The following is a 23223-nucleotide window of genomic DNA, read 5'->3' on the forward strand; positions in this document are numbered from 1 at the left end:
TCAAGGTTTTATTGTGGGGCACCCTGATCTGTCCACTCCTACTTATAGGAGGGGAAACCCTTTTACAACAAAAATTTGACCCTCAGGAAAATGTCTGGATTTATCTGGCCTGGGAAATTTTAAATAGAACAGACTTTTGCTTAGTGGGAGGGATCAATGCTCACCTGGTTTTTACCTCATGCTTAATCGCAGTACCAACCCCTTTGAAAATTTTACAAAATTATACTATGCTGAAAGGTATAGATAAGGAAAGTACATATCAGGATATATATAATTGGGGGACTATTGTAAAAGATAAAAGCAGAAACATGTTTTCCGTACGGGTTCAGGCAACAGCTAATGCTTCCGAATGTTTCCTAATGGTTAATTGTACTGGTAATTGTCTTAAATTGAACCAAGGTAAAGATGTCCTCTGTAATAAGACCAGAAAAATATCCTATGTATACGCACATACCATCCTTCCTCGAGGATGGTTTCTAGCCTGCGGGAGAATAATATATTCATACCTCCCAGCAAACGCTACTGGAGGACCATGCACCATTGCCCGGGTAACTGCAGCCCTTCCAAGGAAATCTGACCTAATGCATACTGAACAAACCCCTCTCGGTGGGAGGTATAAGTGGACATACACTACTCTCACTGCTGAATGCGATGAGAATGATTCCCCTGGACTATTATCTAAGGCTGAATACGTAGTATTAGCTGCATCTATGGTGGGGGTTCCAGGCCTCGCTGTAAGTAATAGCAGAAATCTTAATGCAGTGGCCTGTGTTCTAGCAAAAGGACTAAATGCTACATCTTGAGCTCTTTCAGCCCTGAATGCTGAACAAAAACAATTAAGGGACGCTGTCTTAGAGAATAGAGCTGCTATTGATTATCTCTTATTACGACACAATCTTGGGTGTGAAACTTTAAAAGGAATGTGTTGGCGTCCCTGGGTGGGACAATATCACATACACAGGCTTCCAAAGAGTCACAACCCAAATCATTACTTTCTAAGGAATACCCGCAACCAGTGGGGAGACAAAGAAAGAATAAACTTGTCTACAAAACAGCATAATTTCTATCTCCCAGGACTAAGATGATACGTCTGATAATTAAGGACTAGTAAAATCTTATCTTCAGTACTGTGCCCAGTTTTGGGCACTGTATTTTTTTTTAAAAAGCTGCAGACAGATTGGAAAGAGTTCAGCAGAGAACAAGAAAAATTATTAGAAGTTTATAAAACATGGCTGGTAAGGTATTTGAGTAAATCTGATACCTTTTAGTAGACCAAAAGATATCGGATTTACCCAAAGAACCTTGTCTGCCTATGTCCTTAGACCAACACAGCTACAACCTACACACCTAAAATATGGCTGAACATTACTGAACTTATTTAGCCGAAAAAGAGAAGACCAAGGGGGAATATAACAAGTGGCCACTGACAAATATAGGGGAACCCCTTCCAACCCCCTCTCCTCAAAAAACCCAGTGCTTTACTGGAAGAGGAACTGCCTCAATTTGACCCGGCTCCCCCAGAGTCAGTATAGATCAGAGGTGGGTAATTATTTTGGCTCAAGGGCTGCTTAGTAAGTTTTGGTGAGCTGTCAAGGGCCGCAAGGGCAGCCCCACCCCTTGACAAGCACCCTGCCTCCTACTCGCCACCTTAGGACTGGAAGTCCCGTCCCTAGCCTCTGACCTTTGCCATCGGAAGTCCCGTCCCTTGTCCCTGGAAGTACTCCTTTTGGGAAGCTGGGCTGAGAGCAATTTGTGATCAGCCAGCAAAGGAAAAACATTGCTTTAATAGGAACTGCAGAGAACAGGGTGAAACTATGGGACAGAGGCGGCCTCATTTGTTCTGGGTAAGACATGAAACCGCACCCTGCTGGGTAAGGGTGGGGGGCTGTTGGGGCTCCCTGTGGCAGAGGAGTCCCCAAGAAATGCCAGGCCAATCACCTTTCCAGTGAAAGGTGAGTGTGGGGCACCTTAACCCCAAGCCGCAACATCCCTGGTGGGTTTAACCAGTCCAGGGGGAGCCAAGGCTCATGGGAGTCTTGAGGCAGGGCCCAGATCAGCGGAAGGACCTGGAGCAGCACCAGGCTCTTCATGAGTCCTGTGGCTGCAGGGACCCTGAGAGGGGGCCAGGCATGGCTATGGCCACCTGCGCCTTACAGGATGTAATACCCCAGGGCAGAGGGCCAGACAGGGCTATGGCCACCTGAGCTGGACAGGATGACAGACCCCAGTTAGCCTCAGTGAAGGGGCAGTATGTGAGCCCCCCCGGGGGGGGGGGGGGGGTTGGAACCCAGTACGTGTTTTGTCTGTTTGTGTGTATGTGTTATGAAAGACCCAGTGTGAACCACTGGTGGATGCCATTTGTGAGGCTTGGGCCACAGTGTAGAGGTGGAACGGAGCTGCAGATATCACCCTAAACATCAAGGTTCAAAATGGGCAGCCTCCCACCTATTTAACACCCTATTATTATATTAAGGTGTGGCAGGAAAGTGAGGTGGGTGGCTAGCTCGTAGAGAGGGAGGCAGGCCAGTGTTTGCACTAGGCATGAAAGCTTGCCCCTGTCACAAAGAGGGTTTGCCATCTTAGAACTGGGGAAAAAAACAAATTATATACTGAAAATCAAACATCCACAATACTACATTTTAATTTAATTAATTTTTTTTCCCCTGATTTGTGTGTTTGTGCTGTATATATAGAAGTGATTGCATGGTAGCTCAAAATGAAGTCTTACTCTTGTATATTGTGTGGGGTGTGGAAAGGTGTGTGTGGGGGAGGAAATGGGTAAGTGGGGTTTGTAGGGATGTGTGGATGGGTATGGGGTTTGTGGGGGTCTGTGGGGTGTGTATGTGGGTACATGTCTATGGTGGGGTGTGTACGTATAGCAGTGAGTGGGGCTCCTCCCAGAGGCGTGCCAGTGTGCATTTGTGGGATGTGAGATTGTGTGGGGGAAAGTGTGGTTGTGGGGCTTGAGGACAAGGGTTTGAGGGTATGATGGGGTGTGCATGGAAGCCCTATGATGTGCACACCCCCACCCCGAGCCAGTCAGCACCCATCCTCGCTCCACAAAAACCCAGAGCCAATGAAGCCTCTGATGCCTCCCTACCACCACAAACAGCATGCAGTCCCAGTGCGCCCCATGCCCACTCTGCACTGCCCAGCCGTGGCACATCCTGCCACCCCTGGGCATGCAGCAGAGCTGCGGTGGCTTCTTCTGGCTGCTACCCCCAGCCCTGCGGCAGCGGCAGGGACCAGCAGGTGCAGCCCCAACCCGTCAGCTCCAGGCTTGCCTGTCTGGACTGAGCAGCAGCAGCAGCAGTGGTGGTGGCACCAGGCAGAAAGTGCTGCTTGGCATGAGGCAAAGTGGCCCTTCCCCCTCACCACCACTGGGCAGTTTTTGGTGCAACCTCCCAGAGCACACACCATGCCAGGCTGTGGTGTGGCTCCATTACTGACATCTCTTTGCTGCCCTGTGGCTGCTTTGCACCGTCTCCGCTGCCGCACAGGGCAACCCCAGAGGTGGCAGTGATGGAGCTGCATCCCAGCCCTGCACGGCGCGTGCTCCAGGTGGTCGCAGCAAAAACTGCCCTGGCAGTGGTGAGGGGGACGGGCCACTTTGCCCCACGCAGAGCAACACTTTCTGCCTGGCAACACCGCTGCTGCTGCTCAGCCCAGAGGGACAGGTGCTGGGGCCCAGGCTTAGCAGTGGCACAGGAGAGAACCTGCTGCTCAGCGTAGGGTAAAGGTGGCTCATCCCCCGCCCCCCGCAAAGGCTGGCACTTCCTAGTGTAGCTGCCCAGAGCCTGAGCAGGGCTGCTGTGTACCTGCTGTCTGCTGCTACCACTGCCATGCAGGGCAGTCCAGAGGTGGCGGTGATGCGACAGAGATGCAGGGCAGCCCAGCACGGGCTGCAGGCAGCTGCATCAGGAAGCACTGACTACGGGGAAGGGGAGGGGCCGTTTTCCCCCAGTGCTAAGCAGCAGTTTGTCCAGTGCTGCCGCTGCTCAGACCAGATGGGGAGCTTGGAGCCGAAGCAGGGTGCACGGGGTTAGAGCTGCGCATGGTCTCCGCCTGTACCATGGGGCTGGGGCCAGAAGCAGCAGCAGCAGCAAAGGAGCTGCCAGGGCCCAGGCTGCCTAGAAAGTAGTCCCACAGCAGAGCCACCCCAGCCCTGCTGCGTGCCCAGGGGGTGGCAGGATGCACTATGGCCAGGCAGCGCCTTGGTCAGGTGGGACCGAGGGACCCACCATGGGTTGGACAAAGCCCCCCTGTGGGCTGGATCTGGCCCATGAGTTATTTTTTGTCGGTCCCCCACCCCCAGGTATAGATCATGCACTTCAGTAGGGCTTTTTGGTGCTGTTATCTAATAGCTGATTCAATCTTGGGCAGGAAAAAACAGGATTCAATCAGCTGCTAGATAAAACCACCAAAAAGCCCTGCTGAAGTACATGAGCTATACAGATGCTGGGAAAGCTGGGTCAAACTGAGGCATTTCCTCTTCTGGGCATGTGCTGCGCTTGGTGTGGGGCCATACCAAGCTGAAAGTAAAGTGCTGCTCTCCCTGACCTTCTCCCCAAGAACATCTGTCAGTGACCAGTAATAACAGTCTTAAGCGTTCTTATGGAGAGGATAGCGATAGACTACTGGCCCACAGGATGGGAATAGCCTTAAATTGCAACAAAGAAAATTTAAGAACCTTATAAGCATGAGGGTGGTTATCCACTGGAACAGATTATCCAGGAGTCTCTGAACCCTCCACTACTGGAAGTTGACCAATACTTGGCTGGGGTGTTCTTGCATTCATCAGGGTATTAGACTAGATTACTTCGTGAAGCGCCTTCCAGCACAAGTTTTCCACAGTCCTATATATCCAGATATATCAAACATTCTTCCAAGTTAATTGATACGATATTTTTGTCAACCATCTCTGGGTGACCAGCATGTGGACCATAGCCGATTAAGATGTTCTCATGTCTCATTTATAAATCCTCTTACTAACAATGTTAGGTCTAGAACCTGGTGTAGCAGCATATTTCAAGAATAAGCCATTTTATGGCCACTCCCCATAATCCTTGAAGTAAACCAAGGTTTTCAAAGAAAATATGAATTCTGCCTAATCTGAGCAGAAACACTGCCATACCCATGAGGAGGCACCAAGATTGCCAGGGATCCTGGTTTTTTCCGTTTAAAAAATTGCAAATTCTCCGATTAAAAACACAAAGTACGAATTCTCTAAATAAACCCCCCCAAATCTGTGTTTGTCCATGATTAAAATGAAACACCCACTATATATATATACGTATCAGCTGAACACAATGTTTTATTGATACATATACAATTTTAAAGCAATTTGGAATCCTGCTAGCACTTCAATCACTATATTATAAATATAATAAATTAAATTCTAAATACCTATAAATTTTGGCAGTGGTTTGTTTGTTTTTTAAGGGGGGGGGGAGTTATCATGGAAAAATCAGAGCTTCCCCTGCTCCCTTTGCTCATCGGGATGCAGGTCCAGCTGCAGTTGTCCACCCGCGCCCCCCCCCCGCAACTGCTTTGTGGCACTGAGCAGCCTTGATATGCCAGTGCCCTGCTCATGCCGTTACCCCACACTCCCCACCCACAGCCACCACACTCTCTCCCTACCCACCACCCCCTGGGCCCTGGCAATGGCCCTCACTCCCCAACCACAGCCCCCTGCCACCCCCAACCAGCGGGGGCCCCAACTGCTAGGGCTAGGGGGCCAGGGACCCAGGCACCCTGCTCCCCACAGCAGCACTGGAACCCTGGCTGCCAGCTGTGACAGGGTGGTGGGGTGGAGCGCAAAGCCTGGGCTCCCCATCCTCCATGGGTGACCTGTCTAGAGCGAAGCCCAATGGGGTGGGGGGGATGAGTGTGGGCTGCCTGCTGTGGGCTTGGGCTCCCTGCCCTGCTGTCTTCCCCTCGGGGCCTCCGCAGTCCAGTGGGCAGGACCTGGCATGACAGGGCAGAGCAGGGCCAGGCAGGGAAGTTTGTTGCTGTCACCATAAGCCCTGCACCGTGCCCCCTGCCTGCCCTGCAGCAGCGAGGGGCACAACTCCATGCTGCCACCCCTGCTGCTGCTGGGTGGGCAGAGAGCGCCTTGCCATGGCAGCATGGGGCTCATAACAGCAGCATCAAGCTTCCCCGCCCCACTCTGCTGGGTCCTGCCCACTGGGCTGTGGAGGCAGCAGGGCAGGGAGCCTGAGCCTGCAGTGGGCAGCCTGCATCCACCCCCACCTTGCACACAAAATTGGGGGGCATGTGTCCCCCCCAAGCTCCCCCACCAAAGTGCAAGCAGCAGCAGACAGCCAGCCCCACCCCCCTAGACGAGCTGCTTACAGCCCTGTCCCGCTTACTGCTTGCGTCCTGCGACTACACATGGCCCGAGGCCCCAAGCCCCATGCACTGCCCCAACTGGGCAGCAACCCCAGCCATGCTTTGTCCCTCACTATGCGGGCCTCAATCTCCCCCTCCCCTCACTATGGGGGCCCTCCCATCCCCACTTACCTCTGGGAAGCTGCTCTTCAGGCTTTCTGGTGGCCATGTGCAAGCGTACATGAGGACACGCACATGGTGCCCCCTGCCTGACCTCCCTCCTCCCACTCCCCCCCAGTCCCTTCCAGGCTGCAACTCTGCCAGCCTGCAAAGGGAAACCCATTTCCCACATTTTTCTCCTTAAAATGACAAACTCTGGGTTTTACCACATTTTTCCATCATGAACAGAAAGAGTGATCTTCAGGGATCTGGGTTATGACAGTAATGATGATACCAGACCAAAAACCTCAGTTCTGAGTTTTGGCATACAGCTCAAGACCCCTGTAGAATGACAAATCCTGGTCGCCTGAGATGGTGAAACTTCTGATAAACTAACACCTAAAGTATCTCAGTGGCTCCATTTTCACAGTTCCACTGTACCACACCTTCATTCTTTGTGAGAGGTGAAGCACTGAGCATCCATCTGGAACCAGCCGTCCACCAAATGGGACATCTGCTACCTTATCCAGTCAGATCTTAGCAACACACACCCACATCTGGGTAACATTTCACACACTGATCATAAAGTAAATTTATTTCAAAACTACTTAACATTATCCATTCAAAATTGTATGTCCCTAATGCATGTTACATGTATTATGCAATTAATTAGTTAACTGTGCAATACATTTAGAGCAGATCTAAAGAATTATCACACCATAAAAATGGCCATCCAACTATAAAAGCCAAACAGTGTTTGAAAAATGTGTAACAATTTTATAGCTAATTTCTGTCCTGCTTGAATTTGAACATGCAGCAGGAAACACATCCAAGTGATAGGCATCAGCTGGGTCTTCCAGCATCCTGACATGCACTGCTCCCTCCACTCAGTGGAAACTTATCTTGAAAAGCCCCCCAGCTTTGAACAAAACCTTGATCAGTTTAAGTAGGAGTTAGCCTGTGGCAGGCCAGTAGGGGGCGCTCCTGCATTGAGCCACTCACTTCACTGCGCCTGACCACCTTCCAGGCTCTGAGTGCCTCCCTGGGGGCGCCTCACGTCTGGTCGACCCCCTTCCTGGAGCACACCCACTAGCCTGGGGGTTCCACTGTCACCACCCAGGGCTGGGCTAGTAGCCCTCGAGGGTACTTGATTCACTTCAAGAACTTGGGATGCTTCCTTCTGTCAGAAGCACAAGTAGTGGTCTCCCTTAGTCAGACAAACCAAGGGGACCCCAAGGCATAATCTAGACCCACTCGCAATAAGTCTCCCACACTAGGTACAAAGGGGAACTTTATTGCTTAGAAGGGGTAGGGTTGGAATAGGGTACAGGGTAGAGCAATATCAGAGAAATCCCACAGAGCAAACTCCCATGGCTGGGTAGCCTTTGATTATGCATTTGAATTATTGCAAGCTATATATCTAGTTAGATCTCAGGTAGCTTACTCACAAGTATCATCCAGAGGCAGGTGGAGATTCCCTCTGGAGGCAGGCAGTTCCTTGATCATGAGTTTTGAGAGAGAGCAAGTTTCAGATGGTTCAGCTCTTCTCTCTCTCTCTCTCTCTCTCTCTGAGTCTTCCTCATGGATGCTGCCCCCTTCTCCTGGGCAGTCCTTAACTTATATAGCCCTTGTGACCTCATGTACCTGGTCCAATGGAGGCCAGCACCTGTTGGCTGTTAGACAACCAATTTGAAATGCATCACTAGTTGCTGGGCAGACTGGCAGTTCCTAGCTCCACAGGGAGCAAGTCCCTCACCCAGGTATGTGATGCCAGTCACATAGGCAGAGGGAGCAGGTTTTCCCCCTCCCTCAGGAATATATCCAGCTCAGGTTACCTAAAGAGATAGGGTAAAGTGTGTATCCTCTGCTGGTCCCATCCTAACCAAATTGTCACAGAGCAGTGTTTTTGGGGAGAAACAGAGGTGGCCTTTTGCCACATAGCCCACACCAGGACCTAAGCATTTCCTCTAGCCCCTGCTAGGGGAAACTCCTGCACCAGCATGGAACTTAGACCCTGGTTCTCACCTCCTCCCCAGCAGCACCAAGAACAGAGGGAGAAGAAATCCCCCTCACCCTCTGTGCTTTGCTCTCACCAGGCAGGGGGGAGGAGGATTTCCCCTCCCCCTGTGGGAGGGGAAGGAGTTTAGGCTGCTGGGCAGGAGTTCTCCACTCACCTGATTCTGTTGGGAGGAACTTCCATCTGCCCACCTACACACACACACCACCCTGTGTTTTGCTTTGCACCAGGAGGGATTTCTTTGGTCCCCCTCTTGCTTGGTTGGGGCAGGAGAGGCAGGGGAGAGGATGAGGCAGAGGGGAATTATCAGCCCTATCCGTGGCTAACCATGCACATGGCCCAATGTTTTCATCGTGGGAGAACAGCCATGTCATCGTGGAAATAATATCTACCAGGGGCTTTATACTCTGACCACAGGAGATCCTTTCAATGGGAAGAAGAGATAACCAGTTAGGGATGGCAAAAGCCACCTAGATTTAGGTATCTCCCTTTTACCTCTTGTCTTCCCCATAAGGAACCATCTTTATCTATAACACCACTAAATACAACTTTAAGAGACAGAAATTCTCCCTTTCTTTTCTTATATTTAAGACAGATATGCATGCCACAAAAGAAACAGAGAAGAAAACTTATACCACCCCATAATCCCCACAGTAGAAAGAATAGGAGAGAGAGATGAAAGCAAGGGGAAAATAACTCATTTCTCATTACAAAATAAAAAATAATGAGCAAGAGAGAGAAAATGCGAGCGAATGAGCAAGCGCAAGCGCACGCAAGACAGAGAAAGGCTTCAATACAAAATGATTCATTAACTCGCATCACACAAAGATTCTCCAGATAACAATTTCTGAGGAACAAAGAGAAAACACAACAAGATATTTTACACCTCATGCATCTGTTTATCCCTGCCATCAACTCCCTGCTATGAATCAAAATATTGGGGACATCTCTCTTTCCCAAGGTATCTGTAGAAGCTCCTCAGTACACAAATTAAAATGAAATGCTATGAGTTGATACTGAAGAATAGTTCCCATGTTCTTAAAACAATGTAGACAGCAACGGAAAGAATATATTGGCTTCAGACTAAATGCCTGTTACAGCATGATTCTCAAGTATCTTGGGGAAGAAGCAGTTAAATATCTCCCTAGAGTGCCATTCCCTACGAAGAAAACTGACTTAATATTACAAACAAATGTAAGTCCTCTATTTAAAAAAAAATCAAAAAAAATCGGAGGCATCTATGCTCTAAGAAGCCTAAAAATCAAAGCAAAAGACTTTGATACTGATCCTATGATTTCATTTATCAAGTCTCCTGATTTTTACACTCTTGAAAGCAGCAACTTTGGTGATGCTATAACATGTAACAATACAGCAATTATAAACCCACTTACTTATGTTCTCATCAACATTTCTTATCAAGTCAGTTCATAATGAGAAAGGTCAAAAATATTATCAATATGACTTGACCTGTTGCCTGGTTTAGTAAAAACTCAAATATTTAACTTTAAGTTCTCAAATATATTGTAAAGCTCAATAATATAAGGCATTTCGTGGTATGATATATTTGCTTCATAAAACATCGCTATCTTCCCCCTTAAATAAAAATTAAAAGTGTTCAACAGCAACCAAAATTCAAACATATTATTACTGTTTCATGTGGTTAGGTTTTTCTCCCTCTGCTTTGATTTCTGAGTGTATCCCACATGAATATTTAGTACCAAAAAAAACACAGTGGGGCTCTGATAATCATTTAATGAACTTACTCTAGACCAAACCTGAGCAAGTTTGCAGATGACATGAAACTTGGAAGAACTGTAAACATGTTGGAGGATGTAAGCATAATTCAGAAGGATCTCAACAGATTGGAAAGCTGGGCTAGTGCTCACAGGATGAAGTTCAATATGGACAAATATAAAGTTGATACACTTTGGTAGAAATAATCAAAAATACAAATACGAAATGAGTGACACCTGGCTGTATGACAGCTCTTATGGAAAAGGACTTGGAAGTCTTGGCAGACCAGACAATATTAATCTGCAGTGTAATGCAGCTGCACAAAAGGCCAATGCAGTGTTGGGCTGCAACAAGAGAAACATTAGGTGCAAGACCCAGGAGGTGGTAATGCCTCTCTACTTGGCACTGGTTAGGCCTCATCCGAAGTACTGTGTGCAATTCTGGCCTCCACATTTTAAAAGGGATTTAGAGAAGTTAGAGGGTCCAGAAGTGGGCAGCAAAGATGATCAAAGGTTTGGAAGGCAAGTCATGAGGAGCAGCTGAAGGAGCTAGGCATGTTCAGCTTGCAGAAAAGGCACTTAAGAGGGGACATGATATCAGTCTTTAAATACCTTAAGGGCTGCCATAAAGAGGGTAAGCACCTTTTCCCTCTTGCTGCAGAGAGGAGGACATGGACCGATGGCTTGATGTTGCAGCACAGTAGGTTTAGACTGAATAACAGGAAAAACTTCTTCACTGTGAGAATAGCGAGGCAGTGGAAGTTGTGGATCTCCACTAGTGGAGATGTTCAAGAGGAGGTTGGACAGCCACTGGTCAGGGATGATCCAAATGTAGCTATAACGTGAGTATTTCCCATGCTTCTGGGCTTTGCTGATTGCTCCCCTTCCCCCTCCCCCCCAGCTTTTTTTTTCCTGGAGCCAAGGCTGGGGACTTTGACTGGGGTGTGCCAATGCTCCTGCTGAGACTAAAACCCAGCAGGTATGAAAGTGACAGGGTGGGGGCAGAGCTCCAGCTGGGTGGAGCTTGGGGCTGGGGTTGGCGGCAGCGTGGAGCCCATGCCCAGGGGGTCAGCAGCAGCACAGAGCCCCAGGGGGCAGTGTGTGGGTGAGAGAGGATGGGGGTGTGTGGGGACTCCCTCCCACCCCACACTCACTCCATAGTGCACAGCCCTGGTGAGCAGCAGCAGCACTAGGCAGGGGCACTCAGGGCACTCATGCCCAGCCCAACTGCTGGTGCCTGGCGGCGTGAGGCACACCAGCCAGCACTGCACACTGCAGTGAGGAGTACAGCCCCTGCTGGGCCGGCTCTATCACTGGGGCTCCCCACCAATGTTCCCTCTAAGGTGTAGTGGTCCGTGACAGCACCGCTTGTTGTGAGGTTGCTGGCTAGAGGGTCTTGCCCCTCTGCTTAGGGTCAGGCTGATTGCCATATTTGGAGTCAGGAAGGAATTTACCCCATGGTCAGACTGGTATAAACTGTCGGGGTTTCCTTCTTCTGCAGCCAGGGGCGCAGCCCTCTACCTGGGACCTCTTGAGCAAATATTGACAACATTTTATAGAAGCAGGACACTAGCTGCTGTGGTTCCCTGCTTTACCTGTGACAGGTTAGGGTGGTAGGTCTATGTTGTGTCAGGGTTGAGGGTAGTTTTATGTAAAGTTTAGATTATGGCTGTGTGGAATGGTTTGGATAGGGGCATTTCTGCCTCAGGCAGGGGAGTAGATGCCCTCGGAGATGCCTTCTAGCCCTACTTCTTTAGGACTCCATGGCACTCAACCTTTCTAAACTAAAGGCACTGATTCCAAGCTTTTCGGAATTTAGCGATACCCCATTTCAAAAACTAATTTATGTACTACAGTGCTTACCTCCTTGCACAGGGGCTGGATGGTGACAAGCGAGCACTTGCCTTCTCACACCTTGCAGCACCCTGGTTAAGAACCACTGCTCTAGACCAGTGATGCTAAACCTTTTTGCACTATGGGCCACACGGGCAGGGGCCAGTCCATCTACAGGCCAGATTCAGCCTTGCAGAGTAAGGGAGTGTGACAGGCCCCTGAGGGACTTTGGAATTTGGCAGCGGGGTAGGGGTGGTAATTGCCATTGCTCCCCCACCACAAAATTTTTCAACCCATGAGAAGCCCCATGGGCCTGATGTCATGGCCTCATGAGCTGAATTCGCCTGCAGGCTGGGGGTTGAACACCTATGCTCCATACCAAATTACTCTGTTTCAGTTTGGTTCTTTACCACTTCTAAGTCATGAAGTCTTGATAAAAGCTACTAATGACACACACTGGGTCAGAATGTCTGCTGACGTAAATCAGCACAGGTTTGTTGAAATCAATGGGACATGCAGGATTTAGTCCACCGTGGTATTCAGCCTCCTGACTTCTTTAAGACCACAAAATCAAAAAATAGAAAATGGAAGTTCAATGCAAAAATGCACAAGAAATCACAGCACCTGTATAAGTAAACCGACAACTTTACCTGAATAAATAATTAAGTGCTTACATTTGCCTACACAAAACTGTCCAGGCTGTGTGCATGCCTACAGAGCTTGCACATATAAATTAAAGCCATGCAATTCAGCATGTACTCCTACATGCCAGAAGGAATATCAAGAGTTACTGCTAGGAAAACAATACCAGCAGCTTATCTTGATAAATAAAAATGGAGGCTAACATGATGGCAGTCAACCTACCACAACTAAAATGCTCTCCCCAGGGCACAGGCAAACTTGACTGCACAAAAACAACTGAAGAACACATGCTTTTTTTGCCTGACTGGACATGGATTTAGATCACAGAAGATTGCCAGTAGCTAAAACCTACCACACAGGACTCTTTTTTTTCTGTTGCTAGCTCCTACAGCTTCTTCAACTTGAATTGTAGGAGAAATAAAAATAAATATTTAAACAATTGTTTAAGACATATCAAAGCAAGCAGTAGCAGTGTGCATCCTTTGAAATGGAGGAGTGAGGGTATATTAGATAGGCTACAACAATAACTATTTTAAGGAAATTTATGTCATTACTACATTACTTAAGACAAGATCTAGGTCTCTGAAAACTCTGAGAAAATCTAAAAGTAATCCGAAGGCTCCGAATCAATTTGGAAAAGATTCGTTGCCAATTTGGAGATTCGGCCATAGACTAAACAGGCAGCAGTCCTCACCACACCAGACACTGCTACCTCCAGCTGGTAAGTCTGTTGTGGTGGGCAGAACGGGGAGCAGATCAATGCCCCACAGAAGGGGAGCGATTGGGGTTGGTACAAGCTGGCCAGCTGGGGCGTGGAGGCACGGGACTTGGGGAGGAGGGTTCTCATCATTGCACACCGCTGGTCTGGGAGGGCTGGGCTGGGCTGGGTTCCAGGAGGCTAGCCCCAGCCACCCATCACTGGGCTGTGCTCCATGGGGCGGGTAGAGCCAGGGCTGCACTCCGGGAGGCTAGCCCCAGCTGCAGCCTGGAGCGCAGCCCTGGCTCCACCCACCCTGCAGAGTGCAGTGGAACAGGGGCTACAGGGGAAGTTACAACCCCCCTAAAATTCCCTACAGTCCCTGCCGCCAGCCCCACTCCGATCTGGATGCCCACTGCGATGCCCTGCTGCTGCTCACCCAGCCAGAGCAAAGAGGTGGCTTGTTTGGGAGGTGTGGGGAGGCTGGCCAAGCGGCAAGAGGGTGTAGCCCCCACTCCCAGCACCCTCCACCACCTGTCCAGAGTACAGCCTGGCCCAGCCCACCCCACACAGATCCGGGGGGGGACACACCCGCTCCCATGCCCTCCTGGACCGGTGAAGCGTGGCAGCACGCAGTGGTGGGAGCCCCCCTCCCCAGCTGGACAGCTTGTCCCAGCCCCAGCCCCAATCCCTCCCTCGCTGTGGGGGCACTGATCTGCCCTCCCCGCTCCAAGTTTTGATTATTGACACTGGGTATTTTTGAAAGAAAGAAGCTAACAGGCAGAGTAATTAAAATAATTCACAAGTAGATAAAGCATGAGTACTTGGGCTTGCATAGATTTGTACATCAAAACAATGAATTCTATATTCTATGCTGTATAATACACCCATAACACACTGCAACAGCTCTAAAAGAGTAACTATGAAACATTCAATAAGCACCTGATATCAGACAATCTGGTGCTCTATACAGTATATTCCCATAATAAAAATTCCATCAGGTCAGCATTGAACTAATATGTACCCTGTCATGCCTAAGCTGAAACACACACTCTTTGATAATGCATTTTTCTTCACTGTTTCCAACAACTAGGAATGTAGCAGAAAGCCCCCTTTTCCTCTTGCCTGCAGTTGCTCTCCCATCCTTGGATATGTTTTTCCTCTTCTACCTTTTCTTCCTTCCTCTTTCTTTCACTTTAAGATAAGGAATTGTGTTTTAAAATTTGTATGTGTGCATTTTATATCTCCCCTTGTATTTTGGTATTTTTATCTATTTGTGTACCATTGTATTACTTTTGTAGCTTATATTTTATACTCCTCACCTTTCAACTAAATGTGTTTAGTTTCAGAAGTTATACACTGTAACAATGCTAACAAGGGCAGGAGTCAAACTGCCGCTTCCCTGTATCAGGCGGGCCCCTGAAAGAGTGAGTGAATCAGTGATTGAATGTGTAACACAGTAGCAGACAGTAATTAACACCTAGGAAAGTCGCAGATCAACCAATGGAAGAAATCAATAGAAGACAATGTAGCAACCGGGAAATCTCTAAACGTCACTGTTCAAGGGCTAAAAGCCCTGGTCTGAGTTAATCAACGCCGGGGATCAACTTTTGGGCTGAGTATCTCCAGATCGACCGCTCCCAGAACCCTAGTCAAAATTCATCAATGAACTCCCAAACCTGCATGTACATGCGGACGACCCCTGGGGCTGACAGATGCCATCCAGTAGCCACTGAGGGGGAAGTCCCACGAGGGTCAACGACCCCTGGATTGGGCAAACCTGAAAACTGGGGAGTCACCAAAGTCTGCCAAGGACAGATAAAAAGCAGTGAAAAGTGACCCTCAGTGGTGCCCTGTTCATCTCCAACTTGACCAGCACCCAACCTGTCCAAGCAGAAGGACCAGCCGGCCACCCCCTTCTGGAAAATGATACCACGCTGAAAGAAGCCTCAACGGCAGACTCCAGCACTTGTGGGATAGGTATACCCGACTCTTGTAGCTTGCTAGTGTGTGCGCATGTGTGGACCAGCCCCAAGGTTTATGATTTAACTTCATTACAGTGCTTCAATCCACCTAATAAACCAGAATTTTAAGGATCCCAAGTTGGACATTTGTAGGCAATAGGAATATTTGGATAAAAAAAATCTGCAATTCTGTACTGAAGAACAACAAAATTCATTAAATTCTACCAACATAAATCAACTTAAAGAATAACTAATATATGAATACACCCATATTTAACTGCTCATGCTAACACAGTGGTTTTCTTTTGTCTGTGAATTTGTAAATACTATTGTGTGTTTTAACTTTGGAAACATCCATGTTAAGACTGCCATTATTTCACTGACCTTATCCAAAAAGTATAGTTTTGCTTTTTGCTGGTTCTCTTCATCTGCATTTAGTCTGTGTCTTCCAATAGAAGCAATCAGCTGCGTCTCTTGTTCTAGAAGTGAACATAGGGCTGCTTTTCTTTCAGCTCCACTGAGAGTGCTGTTAATATGCGCAATCTCCTCTCGTCTCCACACTATATACACATACACAAACAAAGTCTTAATTTTAGAATGTCTGAAGGTTAAACTAGCTGGGCATTTTGCTTTCATAATTTGCCCACACATACTTAGTTTTCAATGATTGATTGAAGCCAAACATTAAGTTCCTTAACTTAAAAATACACAAGACATTTGTTTTGAAAATCTTCGTTCACATAAATAGCACAGAGAAAAATCAAACTGTAGAGGTTACACAGTTATCATGAATTCATTGCAGGGGTTTAGGTTGTAGCCGTGTTGGTCTAAGGATATAGGCAGACAGGGTTCCTTGGGTGAATTTGATATCTTTTATTAGACCAACCCAAATGGTTGGAGAATAGCTATTAAACAAGCTTTCGGGTTCAAAAACCCTTTGTCAGGCTAAGGAAGCTGCAGCAGTTGGTGTGTGCTCTTCCTGGATGGAATTCATTCACATTCTTACTACTGCCAATTTAAACTCCAGAATCCAAGACAGTTTTGTATGAAAAGATTCATAGACGTTAGGGTCGGAAGGGACCTCAATAGATCACCGAGTCCGACCCCCTGCATAGGCAGGAAAGAGGGCTGGGTCTAGATGACCCCAGCTAGATGCATATCCAACCTCCTCTTGAAGACCCCCAGGGTAGGGGAGAGCACCACCTCCCTTGGAAGCCCGTTCCAGACCTTGGCCACTCAAACTGTGAAGAAGTTCTTCCTAATGTCCAATCTAAATCTGCTCTCTGCTAGCTTGTGGCCATTATTTCTTGCGACCCCTGGGGGCGCCTTGGTGAATAAAACCTCACCAATTCCCTTCTGTGCCCCCGTGATGAACTTATAGGCAGCCACAAGGTTGACTCTCAACCTTCTCTTGCGGGGGAAAAAAAAAAGAAAACCCTAGTCCAGGGGTCAGCAATGTTTTTGGGCAGAGTGCCAAAAACATCTGCAACCTTGACTTTTAGGATGTTGGCATGCCAGGGGTAGATTGTGGAGGAGCTGTGAGGGGCCCAATCCATGTTGTGGCAGCGCAGGTCTGGCCCCTTCCCTGAGGCACTCATGCCAAGCAAAATGCCTTCACATGCCACTCTCTGACACACGGGCCGGGGGGGCTGCATACTCCTGTCCTAGTCCTTATAGTTACAAAGATGATCTTCAAAAGATGAACTGAGCATACAGGGTAAACTTACTTTTAATTTCAAGCTCTTTGGAAACTTAGACAAAGACTCAAAGGTCTGAATTATCCCAAATAATCTCAGTGGAGGTGTTAACAGTGAGGTGTCTATTTATGATGGTTTAAATGTCAAGCTTGTGAAGAATTTCAATGCTTATCGATCCACATAAAAATGAGAAACAGTATCCTATGAAAACACACCCAAGAAACTGGGAGTGACATAACAGCTTAAGCTCTTGCTACTGGTTTCAAGACATGTCCATTTCATCCCATTTACAGATCACACTGCAAGGGATAGCTCATTTTGGCATCTCAGGGGGAGAGAGGTCCATTAGTGGAGATATCTAGGCAGACCAAGCAGTGCTTTCCTTTCCTCTTCCCCCCTCCAAGGCTTGAGCGCTACACACAAGGACCATACACCCAAGTCACAGATGAAAGTTATGGCAGCTTGGTCAATAGTTGACACTAATGAGAATCTAGCCTCTTGACTCCTAAGGGCCAAATGAAGAAATAGGAAGCTCAAGAAATTGCTAGAGGAGCTGTGGCACTTAGATATATGTAAATCACACAATTTTGTTATCCAACAGATATTACTGAATACATCTACAGTCACCTATTTCTATATCCGACTGTATTGTAGAGGACAATGTGACACATTATGAGTGCTGATATATGTAAACAGATCTCCTTATGAACATTTGTCTAGTCTTAAGAAAATGAAGAGGTTTTAAAACTCAACAATGTTTTTTTTGTTTACTGTATAACTTATCTTCTTTGTTAGAGAGTTTTTTTGCAAAGTCAAAACCCTGTCCATATATAAACTTTTTCTCAAACAGTCATTATTTAAAAACAGCAGTTCAAAAATAATGCATCCATTGCACGTATGCTCTACATGTATTTGCAAGAAAAATAAATCTAACATGCTTTTCTATATTAGGGAAGAATTGCTGAGGAAAAAGGTTTGTGTGCTGTCTATGATTAAGTTATCTCCAGAATCTCATACTTCTTCCATTTCAAACCCATTTTCTTAATGCTCTTTTTGCTATAGAGTTAATATTAAAGTTTCCCAACAAGTTCAGAGCATCACAAGATACTCTCAGAACAGCCATTTTAGTCACTAGCACCACACAGCACAAAACTGCACAGTGGTTCACATGTCACAAGGGGGCAGCCTTTTCAAAGACAATGCTAGCAACTCCAGTAAGCAACTTTACACACACAGTTGTTAGAATTGTCAAGATTTACCTCTGGGCCAAAAAGAGCTAAGCAACAATGTTAAAAAATAAGCCAGGCAGTATACATACTTTACAGATATGCAGAAATCTTTATTTGGCACATTCCTTGTTTCTTACCAGTTTTAATTAATCGTTATCATGTGTGCACTTCACAATAATTAATGACATTTTGTTACTAATAAGTATACACACATGAACATAATGGATCTTGTTTACAATTCACACATCACCCCTGCCAAAATTTTGTTACAAGCTGTTGTTAGTTCTGGCTGACCCTGTAACAAAATCCCCCTGTTGTGATCACCAGTAATGCCCTTCACAGATCTCTAGAGGAGAATAATCTCATTCTATTACTGTCACAGTGATTTAGCTTGTGTAGACTGTTGACACTGTAAGAATGTGAAAGTAGTGCTAGCTGCAGGTAGGAAAAAATACGAGTGATTCCTAGAATCACTAAGCTCTGTTCCAATGAGGAGCATGACTGCTGCCAGTTGCAGCCTAGGGAAGGAATCAGACAACAACAACGAACAAAAACAGAAGCAAAACAGTCAAATTAAAGACTAATGCTTTCAACCAGAGTTAACAGACATTAAGTAATGGAATTTTGTTTTTATATCATTTATACTGGCACATGCTTCACATGTTGCCTTGATATGAATTTGGGAACTTGCACAATTCAGGGTTTTGTTGTTGTATGAACGCAATGGTATTTAACTGAACAAAGAGAGGCACTTGTAAACCAGAAGTTTCAAATCTAAAAATATCTATGCTCATTCAAGAGTTCCATGTTAAGATTTATTTTCATTGCAAATAAGCCTCTTACAATTTAAATTAAAAACTGATTGGATTACAAAGCCAGCTAAAATACTGTTGGCTGTGAAACAGCCGTTTAAAAAAAAATCTTAGCCACTGTTAGTGTTGCTGTTTCAAATCATCAGCCATATAGCATTCCCTAATAGAGCTGATTATGAAAAAACAAGTTCACTTGGTTTTCAATACTCAAATCCAGCACACCTTACAGGAGCTCTCTCTCTCAGAAAGTGCTAAAGGTATATAAAAAAATGGAGACACAGAATATCACTTGTCACTTAAAAATTCTGGTCACTAACAAGAATGCTTGTCCCTTGACTAGTGATTTACCCTCTCAAAAATTAAGTGTGATCTGCCAAAGGCACCCTAACAAGTGTGGCATAAAAAAAAACAGAAAAGAAGGAAAAAAAAAAAGAACAGCAGCTCAAGAGTTGTTGTATTACAGTCACTAGGCTCTGTTCTCCGCCATACAGCAAGCCAATGACATAACAGTATCTTTTGTTACAGTAAACTCACAAAACTCACCATGAGACATTTCAAAAGCACGTCCTGTACTCTATATGCCAATACTGGCACGAGGTTATTTTTTACGTGTCTACTTGTTTTCTTCAAAAAAGTTCTCACTGATATTTTCCACATAGAGGAATGAGCAAAGCACACAAGTGCTATTAGCCGTTATGACAATGGTATCTTTCTGCAAAAATCTACCTCAAACTATAAGTAGGAAATGTTAGAGAAGTCTTTTTTTATATTAGAAATGACTCACTCCATTGGGGCAGCATACAGGATACTAAGTAGCATGTTTTAATTTTGGCAACTGTTTCCTAAACAATGACACAAAAAGGAGGGGGACAAAGTGAAAAACTTAAGACAAGAAAGCATTAGAAAGGCTTAAGCAAAATATGCCAATTGCCTTTTTACTTTTTGGCTGAAGTTTCACAACCTTCTGGTGCAGTTTAAATGTTTAACGTTCTAAACTACAGGCATTAAAAGATGGGCTTTGTCTAGATTTATTGTTGTGTAAGTTCATCAATTATTTTAATCTTACTAAATTACAAAAACAATTCCCGTTCTTCCAACTGGACTTGGCATTAGAGATGGATGAAGCTAACAGTAAATCTGCCAAACTGAACAATTATCAGCAGCATTCAGTAAGCTGATTATTTCCAACAGGAATGAAGAAATATTTGGCTGCTAGATGGTTCTTTACAAACGAAGTATTTCAACTGCTAGCTGACAAAATAGTGGAAGTATTCCCACTGATGCCAGGGCTCAGTAAGAGATTGTTTTCAACAAGACCTAACTTTGGGGCCTAAGCTGATTTGAAAATGTCCCTTTAAGAAAACTTACATTCTAAAGCATGATAAAGTAGTTCAAAGTCTTCCTTTGTTTTAGGATTCAATCTTCGCTCATGCTCCCTTCTCAGTTTTTCTTCCTTCTCTTTTTTTCTTCTTACTTCTTCTTGTGCCTCCCATTCCAACCGCAACCTTTTCTCTTCTCTTAATTTCCGTACTGCATTTATGGCATGCCATCGTCGCAAGTAAGTCTGTATTATTACCACCTAACAAGAGAGAAGAATCAACATCAATTTGAAGTAAAACACTAGAAAAAGGACACAATGCTGTACAGCATATTCTACCCACTTAATATTTTCCACAAATTTCTCTTGTACTCAAAGTGTGATGATATTTTAAATATTCATAAAAGTGAGCAAGCGTTATTCCACATTTAGAATATAACAAAGCTCTTTTCTTCAGCAACAGCAGCTCCCTAATTTGTGATTATTCAATACGACTACACCATTAATTCCTCCAAATCCCTCCTGAAAAAAATTCTTGTTACGGAGTACACTGATAATGGTTATGGCTGCTGATGTGCTGGGATAGTTATCAAACATGCTAGCAAATATTAATTCATTGTTTCCTCACACTCCCATCATACTTCAATACATCTTGTAGTTCCTGCAATGTGCATGATAGAGTGAGTACCGATACAGATGCTCTCTCATACACACACGTGCAAAAGTAAAACTATTTATTAACAAGATCATAAGCTTAAAATATACCAAACCTCTAACAGGTACAAAATTCTAGAACAGTTTAGACAGTCCGATTTTCACAGGACCTCAAGTACATTAATCCAAAGTAATGTAAATTATCCCATACACCTACCTGAAATTTATAAATATAAGAAAATTATGGAAACAATATATAGAGACATTGCAAAAACCAATACTACACTTTTTGGATATTGTTTTCATAATTTCCCTAATATATATATATTGTTTCCATAATTTTCTCATATTTAAAAAATCCAGGTAGGCACGTGGGATAATTCATGTTATTCTGGATTAATGTACTTGAGGATCTGTGGAAATCTGGCCATCTAAACTGTTATATATTTATCTCACTGCTACGGTAAATAGATGCAACACATTTGAACCAATGGAACTGCATATGCTTGTGCCAAGATTAATATTAGTCCTAAATGAAATACTTCAGAAACATGTATATGCATTTCCAGGGGAAAAATATAGAAAATGCAGCTGAAATTGTGAACACAGCATCAACTACACACGCTGGAACAAAGGAAGGAACAGTCACATAACTGGGGACCACAGTCTGTAAAGTACTTCTTTCACTCAATATTAACCAAATAGTAGTTGCCTCTTACATATCACTTTTTATCAGTACATCTGAAAACACTTTTCCATGTCAGTATCATTATTCCCATTCTACAAGTGGAGAAACTGAGGCGGAATGGCTAAAGTGACTTGGGAAGGGTTACCCAGCAGGCCTGTGACAGAGCTGAGAACTGAAGCAAACTCTCCTGAGTCCCAATCTAGTGCTACTGCTGACAGAAGGCTTGCTGCTTATGTCACCCTGTGCAGTTTTACCTTTATGCATGCTATTTACATACTTCTAAAGAAACTTTCTGAGAAAGCTAGAAAGGCTTAAAAAAGAGGCTTAAACAAACTTTTAAATGCATCTATTTCATATCCTGGGACAGAAACTATGAAAGCATTGAGATTTTTTTTAAACAGAGGGAAGTAAAGCTCTCTCAAATGTTAAAAATGCAGCCTTAGTAACATGAGTGGATATGTACTCCTTCTCCTCCACACAAGTGAAGATTGAGATGTTTTTCATAGTTCTTCTTTAAATACATTCTTTGAATATTTATCCCATTATGTGTTCAATTAATCTTTTTATTGTGTTGTCTTACAGGCAAAGTTTCAAAAGGATAAGAACTTACTGCATCAAGCCTGTGTTTATGATATTCGTCTGCTGTAAGATACTTTCCTGGTTTTATTAGTTTATCCGTCATGTTTGACACACAGACACCAATTTTAGTCATTTGGGTGGAGGTTGTATTTCTAGTCTGTTGCTGCTTGTTCTTCTCAACAGCAGTCTGAAACAAAAAGTATGCTTATATCATCATAGTAAGCCAACATAAAACTATACTGACAATAAAGAACAAGATCAGTTACAACAGAAGCATGTAAGAGTTTAAGCCTAATCCTTAGGTGGTATTTATTCTCTCGCTCTCCCTCCTCCCATCCTCACACCAATAAATAGTTTGCTTCTGATTTTTTTAACTAAGGGAAGGGGTGGGGGGTGGGGGGGAAATCAGAAAATGCCTCTGTTATTCTGATAATCATGTCAGCCTCCTATTCTGTTTAGTAAAAATATTATAAATGGAAGACTGTAAAAAGATTACCTGAGTCTCTCGACAGAATACTTCAATTCCTTTGCCAGGTCGTTTTTTGGGTATGGTTTGTGATCCTGCATTATGAAATTCTACACCTGTTACTCTATGCTTAAATCCACCCAGAAATGGTTTGCGGTAGGTAGGTCTTTCAATCTCTACTGCTACATCCTGGAATGTATTGGCATCTATTCAGATGAAAACAGTTACCAGATAAAACAATTTATTGAATATCATGTGCATCTAATTATAGTGCCATAAGAATATCAATGCATATGCAATAGAATTTGTACCTAATTATATCACAAGACTATCAATGCATATTTCAAGAACACCGTTTACCTGTTTGCACTCTGACAGTTATGACATCGGGCATGTTGTATTCCT

The 23223-nt window shown here is 45.1% G+C and overlaps 1 protein-coding gene across 1 annotated transcript in view; it reads right to left on the reverse strand.

Moving 5' to 3' along the window:
• The window catches only part of IQUB (IQ motif and ubiquitin domain containing), a 71909-nt gene that overhangs the window by 32318 nt on the left and 16368 nt on the right, over positions 1-23223 (reverse strand). The window contains 5 exon segments of the mRNA XM_006024517.3: positions 15760-15935; positions 20482-20692; positions 22384-22539; positions 22849-23024; positions 23179-23223. The exon segment at positions 23179-23223 is cut by the window's right edge and continues 19 nt beyond it. Coding sequence (XP_006024579.2) covers positions 15760-15935; positions 20482-20692; positions 22384-22539; positions 22849-23024; positions 23179-23223 — 764 coding nt within the window.

The sequence above is a fragment of the Alligator sinensis genome, unplaced genomic scaffold (genome assembly GCF_000455745.1).
Source record: "Alligator sinensis unplaced genomic scaffold, ASM45574v1 scaffold574_1, whole genome shotgun sequence".
In the NCBI taxonomy this organism is placed as follows: Eukaryota; Metazoa; Chordata; order Crocodylia; family Alligatoridae; genus Alligator; species Alligator sinensis.